This window comes from Phacochoerus africanus, chromosome 11, assembly GCF_016906955.1.
Source record: "Phacochoerus africanus isolate WHEZ1 chromosome 11, ROS_Pafr_v1, whole genome shotgun sequence".
NCBI classification, from domain to species: domain Eukaryota; kingdom Metazoa; phylum Chordata; class Mammalia; order Artiodactyla; family Suidae; genus Phacochoerus; species Phacochoerus africanus.
This window is the reverse complement of record NC_062554.1, coordinates 106,286,482-106,307,919: the sequence shown is the minus strand read 5'-3', so window position 1 is coordinate 106,307,919 and position 21,438 is coordinate 106,286,482. Positions and strand designations below refer to the sequence as shown.

Genomic DNA, 21,438 nt, shown 5'->3' with positions numbered 1-21,438 from the left:
AGGGAAAGTTAATGTATGTCAGCTGCTGTGCAAACTGTAAAAGCTGAATCTCATGAATAAACTTACCCTTTCATGTCTGACTGGTGTTTCCTCCTTCCAGTGGTGATGAGGGAAGCCTGGCTCACTCTTAGAAGAGGACACTGGTGGAGGGCGTGCATAGGAATGTAAACTTTTGCTAGTAGCTATGATGTGTACAGGAGATGATCTAAAATAAAGAAGCCATTTTAGCTATAAAGCAAAGGTCCTTAAAATAGAGCTTTCCCTTTGATAAAAAGAAGTACATATTCACAACACCAATGTTATTACATAAAGACACCTATGCAAAACTAGTAAAGACATCACCACACCATAAATCACCATACGCCACTGCAACACTGGATCAGAGCTGCATTTGCGACCTACATTGCAGCTTGCAGCAACACCAGATCCTTAACCCACCGAATGAGGCCAGGGATCAAACCTGCATCCTCATGGACACTAGGTCGGGTTCTTAATCTGCTGAGTCACAAAAGAATCTTCAGAAATAACTTTTAAATGAGGATCTAATAACTTTAATAAGCTACTCATTAGATGGTCAATAGCATTATTACTTTTTTTCTTTTTGGCCTTGCCTGTGACATGTTTAAGTTCCTGGGCCAGGGATCAAACCCGTGCCACAATAGTGACCCAAGCCACTGCAGTGACGATGCCAGATCTTTTAACCTGCTGTGCCACAGGAGAACTCTGCATTATTATTGCTAAAACTAGGGGAAAAAAAAAAAAAAACAGTGCTTTGCAATGATAGAAGTTTTCAATTAAAGTACAGCCAATATTCCCACCTGTTGTAAAATGAGCACTGCATAAGAGGACTCTGAGGACTGGTAGCGATATTTGCTAATTCTGTTAGCCAATCCACCTCATTCTCACGGTAAGTATTTTCTGATATGTCTGAGGTATTCTGGTTCCAAGATGGTCTCGGATATTCTTGATGTGACACATCTGAACTCAGCTGGTATATGGCAGATTGAGTAGAATCACTTTGAACAGCCTGAAGTTCAGGAAGATCATCTGCAAATAAGCACACTCAAAATTTTAAGAAGGAAATTACTAGTACAGGGAACAATATTATAATGACAATTGAAGAAAGGCTCTTCCTCAAATGTAGCTAGTTAATTTTGTGAGGAAAAGTGTAAATTCAAAATATTTTCTGGAATGAAACAAGTTTCAATCAAAAAAAAAAAAAACCTGACACCTTATACATTTAAGGGTCAAGAGAGCCTAATAAATGTAAACATATTAATGAGGTCACTATCCAAACCATGTAATTACCACAACTGTTCACAAACTGGTTTCTAACTCCACACCCCCCAAGTTTTTTATAGCTCACCCAAGAATAATCCATACATACCACAAAGACATTTTTATGTTACCATATTAATGAGGAAAAAGGCATTTTATGTGTGCATATATTAAATTACTGTTCACACACTTTAACTTGTTATACAAGATTACTGTAATAAACAAAACCAACAACTTTTTTTCCTTATTTTTTAGGGCTGCACCCGGAGCACATGGAGGTTCCCAGACTAGAGGTTGATCGGAGCCGTAGCTGCCAGCTTACACCACAGCCACAGCAACATGGGATTCCCAACCCACTGAGTGAGGCCAGGGATCAAACCCACATCCTCATAGATACTAGTCAGATTAGTTTCCACTGTACCACAATGAGAACTCCTGAAACCAACAATTTTCAAAGATGAAACTTAGATCATGTTATTAATTTTTAGATACTACTTATTCAACTGTCTATGCTAAATTATTTTAATGAGAAAGTCTGAACCCAGTAATATTTATTAATTACTTTTTCCAAAAGGTGAGTTCATGCCAGACTCTTGAGTTATTTAAGAAAGAAAACTATACACCAAGGCTATGAACACTGTAAGGAAAATTGAATTCTAAAAAACTGAATTAAAAAAAGAGAAAGGAAGAGAAGAAAAATATCTTGCAGGCCTTTAAAAAAAAAAAAAAAAAAAAAAGCTCTGAAACACATACCTAACAAACTCCAGATCCCCAGGTCTCTTCAATATTTAGGTCAAGAAATTCTTCTAGTCTGGGGAATTCTCCTAAACTGTCACTATAAAAGGACATACTCGTAATTCCTATTCAGGGCAATATCCCAGAATAGCTCCTAAAACTGAAATGTCTTACGAGTACCAATTTAGGATATCGATTCATAAAACTGACTAAAAAGTATCCCCCTTTTCAGAGGAGCCAAAGCATCATACCAACTTAAAGATAGTCACTCTCTATAATTCTCATGGTACTGTAGTAGTTTCCATTCTCTCATTGTCAGCCCTTAACTATCACATCTTTATTTACTGTGAAGAGTTTATCTCTGTCTTTCAAGTTAAGAAAACTACTTTTAAACTCTAGGCATAGGGGTAGTACATGTTTTTGACCTCCAGATCCTTCTGAAACCTAAAATGTGATGATGGAGAATCAAAAACCTGATTGAAATGGTGCATCCTGCTAAACAGCAACCACTACTCAATGACCATCTGGACCCACAAGCCTTTAGCATTCAAACAGGTTATATCCCAAGACCTTCAGTATCTCCAAATTCCCAAAGGGACTGGAGCACATAACCTCCTCTAGTTCATCATTTGTAAAATGAGAACAATCACATTTCACTGCTTTTCTGAACTCAAGGAAAACTGCATATTAAACAGGGACAAAACCAAGAAGAAAAGCTGGGCAGCAAGCCAAGGTCACTCATCAGTTGCTTACTCTCTTCAACACTGGCCTCAAAGCAATGCAATTCAAAGTCATACCTCAACAAACCTACACACGTCTACAGGTCCCGTATGTTTGGAGTAGCTCAGTAGTAGTGATAATCACAGAAGTCAGATCCTCAAGTTTCAAAGCTCCACTGTAATTTTCTCATCATATCAACGAGCCAGGCATGAAGAGTAGCCAGGCAGTTTGCTGAGCTCACATCAATGTTTCAAAAGAAAGACGTTTTGAAAAGCCACACAGCAAGGTTTTAACAACTAAGGTGTTTAAAGACTCCACTTTAGCCACAAGGCCTGTTTAGTTTGATAATTTGTAAATGAGTCTCTATGATAACTATAAATAGCCCAAAGTTATCTTGGCTTTAAGTAATATTTTATAGCAATAACAAGAAAACACTGAAAACTATGATACAAAAACTTCACATGATTTTTTTAGCAGTTCTAGGTAGGTGGAAAAGCTAGCTAAACATGAAAATTAATCTGAATCTCGCTGAGATTCAATTTTGTTTACCAAGCTCCATGTGTTCATCACAAGAGTTGTATCCAGGAGAGGATGGCAAATTTTCATTACACTGCAGCAGCTCCAATGAGTCATTCATTCCTGAAGTTCTCTTGTCCATTACCAGCAGGAGTTTCTGTACTGCATTAGGCATCTGATTTGTCTTTACTTCCCACACCATGTTATGGTGCTCCGACTTAAAACAAAAATTTTAAAAAAGTCAAATCGTGATTTGAAAATGATATAAAATCAGACATATCACAATGTTATAGCTTTAACTTATTCATACATTGCTACTTGCATTCTTCTCAAAACTTTTAGACATGGATGACAGACGGACTATTCTATTTTGCACATTCTGGTGAAGATTCTATTTTAATTTCTCTACTTATTAACTGTGTTCATTATTTTGTTTTCTCATCTGAAAGTGAGCAAGTTTAACAAACTTAAAATTACATTCTCTAAAGAACATTAAAGAAAGAGTTGCTTAAAATGGCCATATATTATACTTCTCATAAACATGTTTTCTTAATGAGAATTCAGAACCTAATCATAATAAAAAAAAATACATGTCCTTCTGAATAGGCTACTATTTCTAGAAAGATGAATAATAATCATGGGAAACAGCAAAACAAATAGTAAATCTATCATTATATTAAGTCTACAGTTGTAATGAAAAAGAAAACTATATGAATTAATACACCTAAATAATTTCTCAGCAAAATCTACCAATTAAATTTCATTATGACAGTAAAATGTGATTTTAACTCTTACACTCTTGCCTTTGGCAACTATCAAATTAATCATTTAGCATGAGCAACAGCACCAGGAAGATTCCCTGATTTCTCAGGCTCTACAAGCTCAATTTTCAAAAATGTTCTAATGAACTAATATGAAATACACAAAAAATTCTAACATTCCTTTTTTTCAAAATAAAACAAGAAAATACACTGCTGCTAAAAGTCACTAAAAGTTAAGAACCCTAGCCCAAGCTGATCAAACAATGCAGTGAAAAAGCTTTCTAAGAGCTTTCTAAGCTATGACATAATCACCAACAAATTTTTTTCTACAAAGTCTTTATTCATGAATTTTTAAATTATGAAATGTTATCGTGACTATAAACTATATGACCACTGTGGGAAAAAATGAAAAAATTTCTAATCCCACCAACTAGATTTAGATACTGTTATATTTTGGTGTATTATCTTTGGTGTACAATCCAACCCTTTTCATGCAGATACCTACAATCATTTGTTTTCCTTCATACTTTATGTTTTCCTTAACATAAGTTCATAAGCATTTTCCTAGGTCACTAATTTTTTCAAAGATCCATTTTAAATAAATAATACACATCATCAGGAGGTACCAAAATTTACCTATCCCGCCTACTGCTAAACATGTTCCCAGTTTTTTCACTCTTCTAAATAACATTACAAAGTATTTGTTTACATACAATTATTTCTTTTTTTTTTTTCCTTCCTTGCTTTTTAGGGCCATACCCAGGGCAAATGCAAGTTCCCAGACTAGGGGTCAGGTCAGAACTACAGCTGCCAGCCTACATCACAGCAACAAGGGACCCAAGCGGCATCTGCAACCTATGCCACAGCTCACGGCAATACCGGATCCCCAACTCACGGAGTGAGGTCAGGGATGGAACCCACATCCTCATGGATCCTAGCCAGGTTCATTACTACTGAGCTGCTACGGGAACTCCTGATTATTTCTTTAGCTTCCCAGAGACAGATCAATAGTTGGATGGCAATTAAACATCTTCTTAAGGTTCCTGACACAAACAGCCAAACTGCCTATTGCCTTTTACTTTATTTCTAAATTTTTTTTCAGATGCTTTCTGCCTGCACCCCTCAAACATTACCCAATTCTTGGGCACTGCTCTAGGGCCTTACACAATACCAACTGTAAGATGTACTATGGAGTAGTGAAAAGGGCACTGGGTAAGTATAAGGAAACACTGGTTTGATTCCAGCTTGATCACTTATTAAATCTACGATCTAAGTGACCAAACTTCTTACTTACTCAATATCTCCACCTGCAAACAGGGCTAATGACACCTGCTCTCATTTCCTCCTTGAATAGTTGTGAGGATGAACTTGAAAAAATGACTTCTTAAAAAAAAAAAAAAATTTACCCCTAGCTTGACAATATGGCAGTATTATATTTTGGGCACTTAATGTTCTAAACAGAAAAGTTACTGAAAATAGCTAACAACAGGAGACCAGATAGCTAGCAATTCAGCTTCAAAAATCTCCTCCCTAGGAAATATAAGCTTTCCAACACATCTCAATAAAGGCACATATCATGTCATTACTTTTAAGCAAATCAAAGTTGATCTAAAAGATATCTGAAGCATTCTCAAGAAATGAACATTCCAGTAATTACAATCCATCGTATAGTAATTAATCACAATCTTATTATATAGTTACAGCAAATCTGCTAGGGTGTAGCAATTAACTTCCTACAAAATTGGTGGCTATAAGGGACATGGCTAGTAATACAAATCAATTTTTCAAGCATAAGTGGCCCAAACCTTGATTATGAGCCTATACCTTCTCACTGCAAAAGCCAAGCAAACTTATCTTGATCCGTGATTCTCAAACCCTTGTGGCACACAGAACCACGTATGCTTTAAACCAATGATGCTCAGGCCCCACCTTCTAGAGAATGTGATTTACTTGGTCTGGGGTACAAACCTGTGCACTGGTTTTTCTTTCTTTTCTTTCAAAAGAACCCCTGGTGCATCACGAGAACCAACAGGTTAAGAATGACTGCTACATCCCTTTTTTATCTAAATATGTGTATACAGGAGTTCTCTTGTGGTGCAGCAGGTTAAGGATCTGGCATTGTCCTTGCCATGGCTTGGGTCAATGCTGCAGCATGGGTTCCATCCCCGGCCCAGGAACTTCCACATGCCACAAATGCAGCCAAATAAATAAATTAACTAAAATAAATCCACACGTGTGTATATATTAATTTCTTTCTTTCTTTTTTTTTTTTTTTTGGTCTTTTCTGCCATTTCTTGGGCTGCTCCCGTGGCATACGGAGGTTCCCAGGCTAGGGGTCTAAACGGAGCTGTAGCCGCCGGCCTACACCAGAGCCACAGCAACGCAGGATCCGTCTGTGACCTACACCACAGCTCACGGCAAATCCAGATCGTCAACCCACTGAGCAAGGGCAGGGATCGAGCCTGAAACCTCATGGTTCCTAGTCAGATTCGTTAACCACTGTGCCATGATGGGAACTCCCTATATTCATTTCTTTAACACATATTCCATACAAGGCATTATATTATACTAGGTGCAATGCTGAACCTTGATGATGAACAGTTTATCATGATTCTCAAGAAAACTACACTTTAGTGCAAAGACATAAGCAAATGACCATAGTTCTGTAGGGCTAGGCTATGAATGGAGGGGAGGCTTCCAATGAAACTCACATGAGCAAACTCAGTTAGCAAAGCACTGGATGAGTTCAGAAGAACATAGATGCCAGAAGGTACCATGGCCTGTGTGTCTTGTGGTCATAAATACTAAGGTTGGAAAGGCAGACTGGCATCAGAATCCTAAATCCTAGTTTAGAGAAACTGGTCCGTTGTTTTTTTGTAGACAAGGGTAAGTACTTGGAAGTCAGACTACTGAGTTTATATATTGTATTTGCTATTTACTAACTGTGTGCTCTGGACAATTCATTTAAAATCTTTATGCCTTGTCTGTAAAATGGAAATAATAATAAAAGCACCTATATAGGTTGTCGTAAAACTCAGTGAACTAACAATAGTGCCTAACAGAGCAAATTCTCAAAGTAGAGTGGCCAGAATTATTGTCAGCAACTAACTAGCAGACAAGGAGAATCATGCAAATTTTTGAACAAAGGTCTCACATAATCAGAGCTATCCTTTAAACATTTTTTTCAGTCTACTTAAAAAATTCTACTGCAACACAATATGAGTTTGCAAGAATACCTGTAACAAATGTTTAAGGGAAAGTGTATTAAAAACACTATATTCAGGAGTTCCCCAGCAGTTAAGGACTCCGTGTTGTCATTGCTGTGGCTCAGGAACTTCCATGTGCCGCAGATGTGGCAAAACAAAACAAAACAAAACAAAAAACAGCATACTCACATTCCCGATTTCTGTCTATGCCACCCGCTCCCAGCTTTCTTTGACAGGGTGCTCAAAAAAGAAATGGTAATAGGTAGTGTCAGTGTAGGGTCCTTATTTAAAATGCCCAAAACATGTGAAGAACTAGAAATTCCATGTGAGTTCTTAAAACAGTTGATATTAAATTTAAATAACAGATTTGAACTCTTTTCATGGAAAACTTTCCAACATCTTAAGTATGGAGAACACAATTTAACCAAACTTAATGACTCAAATTCTGAATGAACATCTACTGTGTGTACTTCATATACCGACATGACTGGTATAAGCTGGCTCGAGCTGCAATCTTAAACTTGAAATTTTTCTCATTTTTTCCCCTTTATTATGAAATTCAGAGTGACTATACATACAGATCTCCTCAGAGTTATTCTTAAGGATACGAAACAAAGCTGCTCTTGGGATCCACAGAAGCAGAGCTGCAGTCCCTCTGGTCCCTCCTGGCCCTCTGCAGCTAGCTCTGCTATTCCCCCTCCACAGGTCCTGAGCGCCCATTCACATGCACTCACATCTCCTTGCAAATCCCAGCATTTCTTCAGCACTTTGTCTCAGAATCTATCAACATCCCATCACAATACTCCTCAAATCAAGTTGGAAAAACATTTTAGTTTCAAAACAAATGACAAAAGGGACAAAATAAATACTTGCTCAACTTGAGTTCTGTATGTTTATATGCACCTCTCACTGTCCAAGGCTATCAAAAATTTGGTCTTGAGATAGTGGAGGGTTTCCTTCTGTAAACCTCCTTGGAGCTTAGACTTCGAATTCAGACTAGAAATTGACCCACTAGCCAAGTAACCTGGGCAAGGTGCTTAACCCCAAGGTACCTTTACTTATTTCACAGGGCTACTGTGAGAATTAAATACATGAAACCAAAAGTCAAACCCATACACAAACTTTCAGTTTTTTGTCTCTCAGTTTTCTGTCAAAGTATCTGGGGGAAGCAAGGCCTTGATATAGTAAAGGAACACCAGAGAGTCTGTACTCAAAAGTAACTCCCCCACATACACGAGTTAAACATTCATTTTGATAAATAAACAAGCTCCTCTTTCAAATTTCTCCTGGTAGGGCTAACACTATTGTTCATTCATGCTTCTGTATACTGCTTTGGTATTATAGGATTCAACATAGCTTATCTTGTGTTTTAACTCTACACACATCCACTCTCCACTGTATCAGTGATTCTCAAAAGGAAAGAATAAAACTCTCCAGCAGTTGTACTTTAAAATGTCATGTTCAATATTACAAAATTTTTTGGGGTGAGAAAGCCCTATTGTCCTTGTTTTGTAAATTTTCAGAAGTGAATACCCACAAAATCTTGAGAGAAAGGAGAGGAAAACTAATAGCTAAGTTTCAGTGAATGAGAAAGACGGAAATGAGGTTTTACTAAATGTTTACCTACTATGTGCTGAGCATTTCCACATACTTCATCTCAGCTCTGAACAAAGTATGAGAAAAACAGGGCTCTAGCAAGTGAATAGGACCATTTTCCCTTCAAAAACAAATCAAAACAACCTGAGGAGTTCCCGTCGTGGCGCAGTGGTTAACGAATCCGACTAGGAACCATGAGGTTGCGGGTTCGGTCCCTGCCCTTGCTCAGTGGGTTAACGATCCAGCATTGCCCTGAGCTGTGGTGTAGGTCGCAGACACGGCTCGGATCCCGCGTTGCTGTGGCTCTGGCGTAGGCCAATGGCTACAGCTCTGATTGGACCCGCAGCCTGGGAACCTCCATATGCCTCGGGAGCGGCCCAAAGAAATAGCAAAAAGACAAAAAAAAAAAAAAAAAAAACCTGAGAAAAAGGACAAAAGGTAAAGACCAACATAGGTTGCACATCTACTTTTAAGAGTCTATTCCTCCCAGAATCCTTCTTTCAAACCTCATTATGGATATCAAGGAAAGTGATCTACAGCCCTCCTCCAATCCTAAAGGACTTCTCTATCAAGCGCAAATTGTTTGGCGAAGAGGGGATGAAGAGAAAGTAATGTGCAATTACTTTCTACCTCTAACACTGGGAATTGAGTTAGTACTTTAAATGGATTACATAATTCCAAGCTAAAATGAACCTCCATAAAAAACTGTAAGTGCAACTTTCTATACCAAAAACATTTGGGGGCCTTAATGCAGTTAACTAAAAAACTACAGTTATTTTAGAATTTTTTCTTTCTTTCTTTCCTTCTTTCTCTATTTCTTGGTATTGTTTTATCTTTTTTTTTTTTTTCCTTTTTTTCGGCTGCACCCCTGCCATGAAGACATTTCCAGGCCAAGGATCAAACCCAAACAAAAGCAGCAACCTGAGTTCACAGCAGTGACAACAGCAGATCCTTAACCCACTGAGCTATCAGAAACCTCCTAAAACAGTTACAATGATTAACTTTAAGTAAGATTTCAGTATAAATTATAAGAAGTACCAGAGTAAATGTAGATCAAAATATGAAGGAATATGAGCATTACTGACAAGTCAGGCATAAACAAGAATATACAAGAGTGGAGTTCCTGTCGTGGCGCAGTGGTTAACGAATCCGACTAGGAACCATGACGTTGCGGGTTCGATCCCTGCCCTTGCTCAGTGGGTTAAGGATCCAGCGTTGCTGTGAGCTGTGGTGTAGGTTGCAGACGCAGCTCGGATCCCGTGTTGCTATGGCTCTGGCATAGGCAGGTGACTCCAGCTCCGATTCAACTCCTAGCCTGGGAACTTCCATATGCCGCGGGAGCGGCCCAAGAAATGGCAAAAAGACCAAAAAAAAGAATATACAAGAGTATCACTGTTAATAAAGAATATCATTTTTCCTGAATTTTGTCAGCTTAAAAAATTTGTTGTGATTTATTTTCTCATACTAGATATATATTCACTATCATACTGAAAATACATGTAAAATACCTGGCATAATCTAATAAACATGGTACAAACTTCTTATGGTAGCTTAAGGAAGAAAAAATTTAAAAGGTACTGGTATTTTTATTTGAAACAGAAACACAAGAGACCAGCTTGCAATTCTCCCTCAAGCACCTTCAGTGGCTGGCAGTTTATTCATTCATGAAGCCCAGGCCATTTGCCTTCATCACTGAGTATTTGGATAGTGAGGAAAAAGTCCAAAGAAATTAAAATACAGTGGAGGAGACAACCCTTAAAGCGACAGTACCATGTTTTAAGTCTGAGAGGTAGGCACTGAGAAGCATGGAAATTTGTGGGGAAACCCGGGAGAAGGTAACTTTTAAAATAATGTATGTGGTACAAGTATGAAAAGTAAACAAAGGGGAAGAGTTTTAAAGGCTGAAAAAGGTAATTCGGTTTATGAAACTAAATAAAATGGAAACTAGAAAGTGAAAATCAAGATTCATTTCATAAATACTGGTGTTTTGCTGAAAACGTGGTAAAACGGCCTCCTCAAAAGTATAAAGTAGCTCTTTTACTTAATACGCTTAACGAGTATATTTCATTCTTTTGAATATAATTCAGATTTCCTTAAAACTTTGCCAACTATTGCCTACTCGGCAAGAACTGAGTGGTTTAATCACGGAAACTGAACAGCTGACCCTAACACTCTCGCTAGCAAGCTAAAGCAGAAAACAACAGCAAAAACAGCAACAAAAAGCAAAGACAGAAAGTCCTACGAGTACAATACAAATGTAAGTCACTATCAATAGCTAAACAATAAAAGTATTTACAAAGGTTAAGGTCAGTTTAATTCTCAAAGGTAACTGATGGAATCATTCGTTACTCCTAATTAGAGGGAAATAAATATAAACCACTTAGTCGGAATTGTTGGTGGAACTCAACACTTCCGAATATAAACACAACTCCCTATCGTCCTCCCTTCTTAGTATCAGTGGCTCCCAGAGCTAAAGGCTCTAGAATATATCCCCGCATTCAGCGCTTCTTTTACAGAAGGTTGTTGCCGAAAACTCCTAAAGAATGAACTCCAGAAGGTGAAGAATGCCCAACGGCGAGTAAAATCCCCTAGCCAGCAAGTAGCGTTTAAAGAAACCACAAAAACCCGGCCCCGGCTGCCGATTTCGCCTGGATTCTTTTTGTTGTTTTAATCTGCCCGGGGCACAGCATAGGTTGGAAGGAGAAGACTGGAATCTCCTGCCAAACCTCGGCTCCGGGTCAAACGGAGGCACTGCCTCCAGGTTCACGCCAAGTCCATCCCCCACCCTCTTTCGCCATTCATCGCGTTCCCTCCCCTCCCCCCATCATGTGACCGCAGCCTGGACTCCAGGCTTGTTTTTCCCCTCGGCTCAGCCCCACCGCGCAGGCGCCACGGAGCCCATTCATTCGAACTGCGTAACAATGAGCTCCGGGGCCCAGCAGCTCCGCGAGCTTCCCAGCTCGGCCCAAAGCCCCTCTCTGCCCGAAAGAGGCGGTGCCTCACTAGAGTCCCCCACCCCCAGCCAGCTGCCCACCCCAGGCCAACCTCCGACCCCCCGCCCACACGCGAGGAGTTGAGGTCAAACTTTCTTGGGCAGCCCCGCTGCCGCGTCCGGCCCCTTCCCCCGCCTAGGCCTGCCCCTTCTTCCCACCCGGCCCGGCCACCCACCGCGCAACCCGGCCCGGGGCGTCATCCTCGCCAACGCCTCCCAGCCTCAGTCCCGAGACCCCCGCTGGCCGCGAAGCTCAGGTGAGCTCGCGGGAGGCGCCACTCCAGGGGGTTCGCCGCGGGCAAGTATCGGTCGGTTAACTGCTCCCACCATGAGGAAGAGGAGCGCGAACCCAAGCCTGCCCGGCGGCCGGATCCCCTCGGGATCCTGCCCCTCCCTTCCCCACCCCCACCCCTTCCCGAACAGAAAGACAACAAACCCGTCGCGGAGTGCAGGCAGCCCTGGCTCGGGCCCCCCTGGCCGCGACAGCACCACAGGCAGCTCCCATACTCCCTCTCCGACTGACGACGGCCTCCCTGGCACGCGTTACCGCTCCCGCCGCCGCTCTTAGTTCTCAACCGAAACTTTCCTACTTACCAAACCCGTCGCCATTACCAAGTCTTCAAGCTTCGTCTTCCCCCTCCCCTCAACCCCCGGGGGTTGGGCCTCCGAGCAGTTCCTTCGCCCTATTATTGGTCTGAGGAACTGCCATTCGACCATTTCCCTTTCCCATTGGGTGATACCGTGGTCCTTCTCGCGGGGCGGGCTTGTATTGACTTTTGTGTTGTGTTCACTGGAGAAGATGGTGTGTCAATCACTACGATGAGCGCTTCGGATTGGATTGCTGCCGAGACTCCCGGGACGCGAGCCAAACTTTGCACCCGAAAAGGATTGTGGGTTCGTAGTCTCATCCTAGTTTCATGCCTCTCGGAACCTGCAGGTCGGAGGAACGTTGGACTACAGTTCCCAAGACTGCCTGCAGAGTGCGGTCTTGATAGTAAACAAGAGTCATAGGGACACGTGTATCAGCTCGTTTGTTTTGCTGTCTGGGACAAAAGGGAGGGGGCGGAGGAAGGGAGTGTTTCAAAGCTTTGGCCTCTTCCCTTCCTTTGGGCCTTTCCTAGCACTCAAAGCAGCCTCACGTCTCTCGCAGCACCCATTCCGGGCCATAAACAGCCAGAGTCGCTCGCGGCTCAAAGTTTGGCAGGAGGCCAAGGTATTGTTTTAGAGAGAAGGGAAGGAGATGACTGCACAAGCGGAAGCAGTGCAGCATAGCGAGGGACCCAGTCACCCACAAATCACGGCCCCAGGCTTGATGAGGATAATAAAGACGGTGCTGAGCTCCAGTCGGAGGACAGCCTTCCTTTACAACGCGCCTAGCCTCACCACTCTCGGGACAGCAGCTTGAGGCTTCTCTGCCAACTCTGTTCAGTTCTCTCAAGATTTGTTGAATGCCGGCTACGTGCCAGGCACTGAGAGGCTTGGAGATGAACAGAAAGAGAGAAGCTCAGCGTCTGGAGAATTTACAGAGGTCTAAGGGGCCGGAAGTGGGGGCGATTTGCTGTTGACTTTGGTATTGAGCGAAATCAAAGCGGTGTTTTGCGTACTGAATCGCTTGAGGGTTGTTTAAGGTAATACAGAGGGGGCTATAATGTATGACTTAAAGTGATTTATTTTGTAAATCATTTTCTAGGTTTCTCCGGTGAGTTTTTCTTAACCATTTTTCCTCTCCAGGGGGCTTCCCATTGATGAAAGATGAATGACTTCCCACTTCGTGTCCATCAGAGTTCCTCCTTAAGTTACTAATGCTCTGACTCAGCCGAGGAGGAGGATGACTTCTCTGGCTTTATAGTTACCTTCACTTTAAACAAGGCGGTCCACCACAGTCCCTAGTCTGTAATTGATGTTATTACCATTCCCATTACAAAAACATTATTAAGCTTTTTTCCTTTGAACCTTTAGTGTTTAATCATTGCAGCTACGCTTTAGGCTTTATATCTTTATTTATTTATTTATTTTGTCTTTTTGCTATATCTTTAGATGACTATATGCATGCTTAAAATTGAGGAAAAATTACATTCGTGAGAAACCTATATTTGAAAAGGAGCCTTAAATCCTAGCTGATTATTCCTTTACACCCCCTACATTCCTTGAATTTTTAAATCTACCCGAAAGCCACAGAACAAATCAAGAATTACAGAACAACTCTCCTATACTGAAACAAATTTTAAATTCTTTTAGGGATTCCCTGTTTGAATTCCTCAAATGAAATTATAGAATAGTCCTCCCCACCCTGTGAGCTGAGATTTACTTTCTGTATTCACAAATAGTAATCAAACATTTTTTTTGTTTCTTAATTTAGAGAATCAATAAAATGCCTAAATTTGTCCCTGAGTTAAAAGGACAAGATTTGTATTTATCATCTTCCAGAGATTAATAGAGTGATCCCAAATAGCCCTGCTATTTTGTGTATTTTTTTTTTCTTCCTTCCCTTTTTATTTTAAACAGTGGGAGGATCACTGGAACTCAGAATTGTAAAGTTCGAAAATATGAACTCCAGTGTTTAATATCTTTTTTTTTTTGAGATGATATCTCATAGTAGTTTTTTTTTTTTAATTTTAGTGGGGTATAGTTAACATACATTGTATTAGTTTCAGGTGTACAGCAAAGTGAATCAGTTATACATATAAATATATCCATTCTTTTTTCCTGTATAGGTTATTACAATCTATTGAGTAGATTTTCCTGTGCTATACAGGAGGTTCTTGTTAATCAGTGATTAATTTCTTGACAAAAAGAAAAAAGTCCATGGAATTCATCTGATCATTTAAAACTAAAATCTGAGCTATTTATGCCTAATTCCCTCCAGGAAACTAAAAGCTTTCCCTCTCCCAAAAAATGAACTTGTGCCACTCCTCTCCCCTCTTCACTGCATACACCAGGAAATTATTTTCCCTGACCCTTAATTTATTTTAAAAGGTTTTCTAACAACAAAGTTCTACCCTATAGCACAGATAACTATATCTAATCTCCTGGGATAGACCATGATGGAAAATAATATTTTAAAAAAGAGTAAGTGTGTGACTGAGTCACTTTGCTGTACAGCAGAAATTGGCACAACACTTATATCAGCCACACTTTAATTTAGAAAAAAAAAAGTCAAATAGAAAATATAAATAAAAATAATTGAATTTAGCTCATAAAAATTTTGGAGTTTCTGCTGTGGCACTACCAGATCGGTGGTATCTTGGGAGCCCTGGGACATGGGTTCAATCCCTGGCCTGGCGCACTGGGTTGAGTATCCCTGGGATGGCCAAAAACGAAAAAATAAAATAAATAAATAAAAGAAAAAGTTTATCAAATTGTTTTTAAAATTTTTCTATTTAAAGTGTTTACTCGAAACCTTAGGGGAGATAGTTTTATTTGTGGACACTGTGGGAACAATAACTTCAACTTCAGATCTTATTGTACAGTATTATAAATTGTGATATTTTAATAGCACTGTAAAGGTTTTCCATTCATTCATTCATTCAAAAATATTAATTTAGGAGTTCCCGTCGTGGCACAGTGGTTAGTGAATCCGACTAGGAACCATGAGGTTGCGGGTTCGGTCCCTGCCCTTGCTCAGTGGGTTAACGATCCAGCATTGCCGTGAGCTGTGGTGTAGGTCGCAGACGCGGCTCGGATCCCGCGTTGCTGTGGCTCTAGTGTAGGCCGGTGGCTACAGCTCCAATTCAACCCCTAGCCTGGGAACCTCCATATGCTGTGGGAGTGGCCCAAAGAAATAGCAAAAAGACAAAAAAAAAAATTAATTTAGTTACTACTCTTGGTTGACCATGGTTAGTTGATACGAATACAGAGATAAAAATATTTTCACATACTTCATTTTTGTCCAAGTATTAAATAGAAGAGTAAAATCCCCATAGTTCAGTCACAACTGATTAAATATCAGTATTAGAATCTCTACACCTTTAAGTAGACAATTAGTCCTGTCTTCTGACTCTCCTGGGAAGCTAAATGCCTACTTAGTACCTTATGTATATTTAACAGGAACAACATCCACTCTTGAATGACTAACAAAACCAGCCAACTCATAAACCAGAACAAAGATCAAAGTACAAAATCATTAAGATCGCCCTAGAAATCTTTAAATATGTAAATTATACTCTTTCACTAAAACAGATATAATTAAAGAATTTTTATATCAATTATATATTTGTATGTAAAAGTATAATAAAATGTTTGTTTTAGTATATATAAATTTAATAAGATACTTGCACGATAAAAATTGACATTAAAAAATCAGTTTACTTGGGGAGTTCCCATCATGGTGCAGTGGTTAACGAATCCAACTAGGAACCCTGAGGTTGCAGGTTCGATCCCTGGCCTTGCTCAGTGGGTTAAGGATCCGGCATGGCCTTGCACTGTGGTGTAGGTCCCAGATGCGGCTTGGATCCCACGTTGCTGTGACTCTGGCATAGGCCGGTGGCTGAGGCTCCGATTCGACCCCTAGCCTGGGAACCTCCATATGCCTCGGGAAGCAGCCCTGGAAAAGACAAAAAAAAAAAAAAAAATCAGTTTTCTTTAAATAGCACCTACTTTTGGTTAGTACAGATACCATATATACACACAGACATATTACACATAAACTGTGTCCAGTGTGTCAAGAAGTTGTTATGTACAATCAAAATGTCTTGGAGTCCCCCACTGGCCTAGCGGGTTAAGGATCTGGTATTGTCACTACTATGGCTCTGGTTACTGCTCTGACAGGTTCAGTCCCTGGCCTGGGAACTTCCACAGACCTTGGGCGTGGCCAAAAAAAGTAGCAATATGAAGGTTTTCATCTGCTCAAAGTTCACGTGTCTTTCATTGCAAGTTCTCTAGGTAATTCCACAACACAAACTCACACACAGGAGTTCCCCTCATGGCTCAGCAGGTTAAGAACCAAACATAGCGTCCATAAGGATGTGGTTCAATCCCTGGCCCTGGCTTAGTGGGTTAAGGAGCCAGCATTGCTGTGAGCTGTGGTATAGGTCATAGACACAGCTCAGATTTGCCCTTACTGTGGCCGTGGTGTGGGCCAGCAGCTGCAGCTCCGATTTGACCCCTAGTCTGGGGAACTTCCATATGCCACAGGTTCAGCCCTAAAAAGGAGAAGGAAAAAAACCCAAAACAAACTCGCACACATTTTCTTTCATGTTATGTTTGGTATTCTAGGCCTTTCTCTACATACATACATATATATATATATATATTTTTTTTTTTTTGCCAGTCAAATGTAGCTCATTTTAGAGACAATTCTGATAAAAAGCAATTAAGATCATAGGAATAATATATACTTAAATGTGCTACACTTAATATATTTTTGCTTCCATTTACCTCCCCTCGAATTCACATTTATCTCTTCTGTATTTCTTAGGCATCTTTTTGTCTGGTCCATCCAACAGGCATCATTCTGTCTGAGCAATCAGTAAGTATCTTCTGGACAGATAAAGTGAAGGAGAAAATAAGCAGTATGAATTTTCTTATTAACATAACGGCACATTATATATTATGCTGTATTCATATGCTCTTTAGAACACTGAACTCATTAAATAGCTTCCGTGTGCTTTAAGTGTCACTTGATCAATATAGTCATCACTGTTTTTTGAGAACAGGTCTCACCTTATCTGTATAAAATAAGCACTACCTTGTCATTCATTTTGATTGCCAGTCAAAGGCAGATGATATTTGTCTAATAAATTGCAGCTCCTTCAGGGTACACAGCATGTCACAATACTCTCCATAGTAATAAAAATGAGGATATTGAAGTTCAGGATTAAGGAGGTGCATTTACAAGGAAAAGATTTGCCAAAGATGTCTTTAGAGTGAGCACTTTGCCTAAGATAATTAAAATATTATTTGGCTTTAAAAACGTCATTCGTGAACATTTTGAGTCCAGTCACATCGTAAAAGGAGGTATTGAATGTCAATCTTCAGCCTAAAACAGGCAGTGCGATTCCAGGGGTACAAGACTCTTGTTCCTCAGCAGGACAGTGGGAGGTTTCAGGGCAGGGATGGAAAACCAGCAATTAGAAGCCAACTTTATCCAAGATTTTGCCTGGTCATGTGTACAGCTCATAAACTCATTCGAGTGTTCTACTTGCAATGGAAATTTGCTGAAATGAAAACATTGAGGGTTTCACTTCCGGGTTGTGGCAGTGAAGAGTCAAGGCAGATTCTGTCACTTGAGAGTCCATTTCTAGCTCACACTTAACCACCCCCTTGCACCTGGGAAAAAAAGCCACTTTGTTTTTCCAATCGTTGCTGAACACAAGTGCCTGACTCACCGTTGAGGCCCAACAACCCAAAACATCAGAGTCTGGAGCAGAGAAAGATCTATGTGAGGGCCAACCAAGGAGACTGGGCAGCTCATAATCAAAAACCCCAAACTCCCCAACAGGATGGGGAAGACTTTTTAAAGGCAAAATTGGGGGTGCCGGTTCAGGGTGTGTGGCTTTCTTCTGATTGGTGTGCGGTAAGAGGGTGGTGTCCAGGAATCTTGTGCTCAGCCTCAAGTTGCCATCCTCCACCCGTGGGGGAGTGGGGGGGAAACACCTCAGTTCCTCTAGAAGAGCTTAAAGACGTGCATCAGTTATGTATATCCCTTCAGGAGGCACCAGGACACTGTCCCATGGCTGTGCTGCTCTTTCTGGATGGCTTTTCCTTTGTTTCCATATTCCCTCACTTCCCGAATTACTAACTGCTTGAATCTGCCCTTTGGAACGCAGGCAAGGTCTACAAGGCTGAAGTAAACAATGCATTTACTTACTACAATGGCTCAGTTGTAATTGGTGTTACCAAAACATTTCATGTATTTACATTTTGCAGTGGCTTATTTATTTATTTGGAAAATAGCAGACCCAGGCTGCGGTTAAAATCTATTGAGGTGAGAAAAAACACCTACCTAAACAGGTAGCATTTCATTTTTATGGTGGAGACAATTGCTTCCGTATCATCCGTCATCCCATCTTCTCATATATAAACGTTAACATGCGTCTTCAGGACTTCCTAGACAACATAAGAGTTACAAACTTGGAGCATAAAAAGGGACAGGAAGACCTAGATCTATTGGTCAAATAAAGTTTTCTTCTCAAATCAGTCTTACTATCCACATTAGGAACTTGACAACACGTTTCCATATACTAGGCTCAATTACATCGTGATTAATAGAATATGAGTGTAGACAAGAAAAAACATTGCCTGACATTTCAGTAAACGAAGAATGTTGCTGGTCATCAAGCCCTCAGCCACTGCAGCCACCCTTGACTGTGCAGCCTGAGGGGAACTCAGGATGGAGAAAAATAGGATACCAGCCCTGGATAGTTAAGATGCCTATCAAAGGAATACTTTCAGTGAGCCCAGACTCTTGCATTGCTCCATACATAGAAAAGCACTAAAATCATTAACTTGAGATGCCTGGTTTTTGTGAGTAGCAGGAACCTTTTGATGTTCAATGGCTGCTGCCCTCTCCCCCGCCAGCAAAAACCACGGTGTAGCCTGGCTCTTCCCTGACCTCTGGAAAAGTTCTTCAGAGCTGAGGGGCTGCTTCCCAGGCAACAGTCCTCAATCAGATCCCTGAATAAAATATAACTGGCACCTTTTAGGCTGTGTGGGGCTTTTTATTCAGTTGATGTTGCGAGACCCACAGTTGGCAGGCTGCACCAAGAGATCTCAATTTCCCGTGAGTTCCGCCGCAGATTCACAATCAGTGATTTTGGTGGAGTCCTGATTTTTCTGTTATACAAATGAAACTGACATAAACTTTCCTATAGGTATTGCTGGGCACCCAGGTGCTCTGCAAATACCTGATACATGTTATTGCTCACATTTCCGTAATTCATTTTACTCTCAAGGTGGCTTTTTTTTTCCTTTTTTTTTTTACTGCCTGTGAAGACCAACAACTGTGTCAGTTGCTCAACCAGTTATGCTTCCTTGAAATGCACCCTGGAACAGCTCTTGATCCAACTTCTTCTCGTCACAATTCTGATAGTCAACATGAGGCTGTACCTCTCCCACTCCTTTATTTTAGAAGCCGGTATTCCTTGTCATTCGGTTTCTCTCTTATGTATTAATAATCCTTTTCTCCTGTGTGTGTTACTATCTCTGTTTCTGCTCTAGGTATTAACATTTTACTTAGGAGAACCCCTTTTTCAGCTATTGAAGCTGGATAACACAGCTTATCCAGATGTATTACTTACCACACTAGGCTTATATATTCTTAATTTTCTTTAAGAATGCCGAAGGCCATCTAGTACTTGCTATTAATGTGACATTTCTTTTAAAAGTTAGAAAAATTACATCCATATTTTAAAGATGCTTTAAAAAGGAAAGACTCCATGCTTAATCCTACATATTTCAATAAAATCTGAAGTTCTTTGCTTCGTGCCCTGTGTTTCACTTGAAGGATTTTTCTTTTTATGGCTGCACTTGCAGCAGGCATATGCAAACTGACAGGTTGGGGATCAAATCAGAGCTGCAGCTGAGGCCTACGCCACAGCAGCAACACTGGATCTGAGCCACATCTGTGATCTACACTGCAGTTTGTGGCAATGCTAGATCCTTAACCCACTGAGCCAGACCAGAGGTCGAACCTGCATCCTCACAGACGCTAAGTTGGGTTTTTAACGCTGAGTCACCATGGGAACCCCACTTGCAGAATTTTAAGCATTTTAAATAGTTTCCTAGCTAGCCAGGGTTTGTAACAATAAACCAAATATATTCACACAATGTGCATCACCGTTAGTGTTTATGTTAATATATACACATCAAGCTCTAGTTCATATTGATAAGAAGGGGACACACACACACACTCTCTCTCTCTCTCTCTCTCTCATTCTCTATACTTTTACATAAAACAAAGGGAAGCACCTTGGTGGTGAAAGACTGTCCTCCCAGAATTCTTAGTCACACATCCCGGAATGAACCATCAACAGAGAATTTCCAAATAGTAAGGACTCTTGGTAAACAATGAAGTCCACAACTCAAACTTGAGGTGTTTTTTTGGGTTTTTTTTTGTCTTTTTTTTTTTTTTGCTATTTCTTGGGCCGCTCCTGCGGCACATGGAGGTTCCCAGGCTAGGGGTCCAATCGGAGCTGTAGCCACCGGCCTACGCCAGAGCCACAGCAACGCAGGATCCGAGCCGTGTCTGCAACCTACACCACAGCTCACGGCAACGCCGGATCGTTAACCCACTGAGCAAGGGCAGGGACCGAACCCGCAACCTCATGGTTCCCAGTCGGACCCGTCAACCACTGTGCCACGACGGGAACTCCGCTTGAGGTGTTTTAATCACTGAACACGTAAATTCCCTAGTAAACCAGATTTATTTGGTTATTCTGAATGGCCAAATTAGTCTGCAACATACCACAGCTATTTATATCGCACATGGCCCAGAGTTAAGATTTTCAAAAACCTACTGCCCTACAGAGCCATACTTCCTTGCTGCATGATGCCCGGGGCCGAGCTTTCACATATGCCATATCTCTGTCATGCTTTTCACATGTATAATGTGCTTTATGGAAGTAAGCCAAAACAAAAAAACAAAACAAAAAAAAAACCCCACCTCATTAAAAAATTTTATTATAAAAGTGTGCTT

The 21,438-nt window shown here is 40.6% G+C and overlaps 1 protein-coding gene across 3 annotated transcripts in view; it reads right to left on the bottom strand.

The window, feature by feature from the left end:
• HBP1 (HMG-box transcription factor 1) overlaps positions 1 to 12,472 on the bottom strand; it is a 28,281-nt gene extending 15,809 nt beyond the window's left edge. The window contains exons 1-4 of one of the 3 annotated variants that reach the window (XM_047754260.1): positions 12,399 to 12,472; positions 3,283 to 3,466; positions 819 to 1,047; positions 67 to 205 (exon numbers count right to left, since the gene is read on the bottom strand). In XM_047754260.1, coding sequence (XP_047610216.1) covers positions 67 to 205; positions 819 to 1,047; positions 3,283 to 3,466; positions 12,399 to 12,413 — 567 coding nt within the window. In that variant the 5' untranslated portion in view covers positions 12,414 to 12,472. Of the gene's footprint in view, positions 1 to 66; positions 206 to 818; positions 1,048 to 3,282; positions 3,467 to 7,405; positions 7,463 to 12,240 lie in introns of those variants that run through there. The other 2 variants (XM_047754259.1, XM_047754261.1) reach the window with 2 other exon arrangements.
• Between the last annotated feature and the right edge of the window lie 8,966 nt (positions 12,473 to 21,438).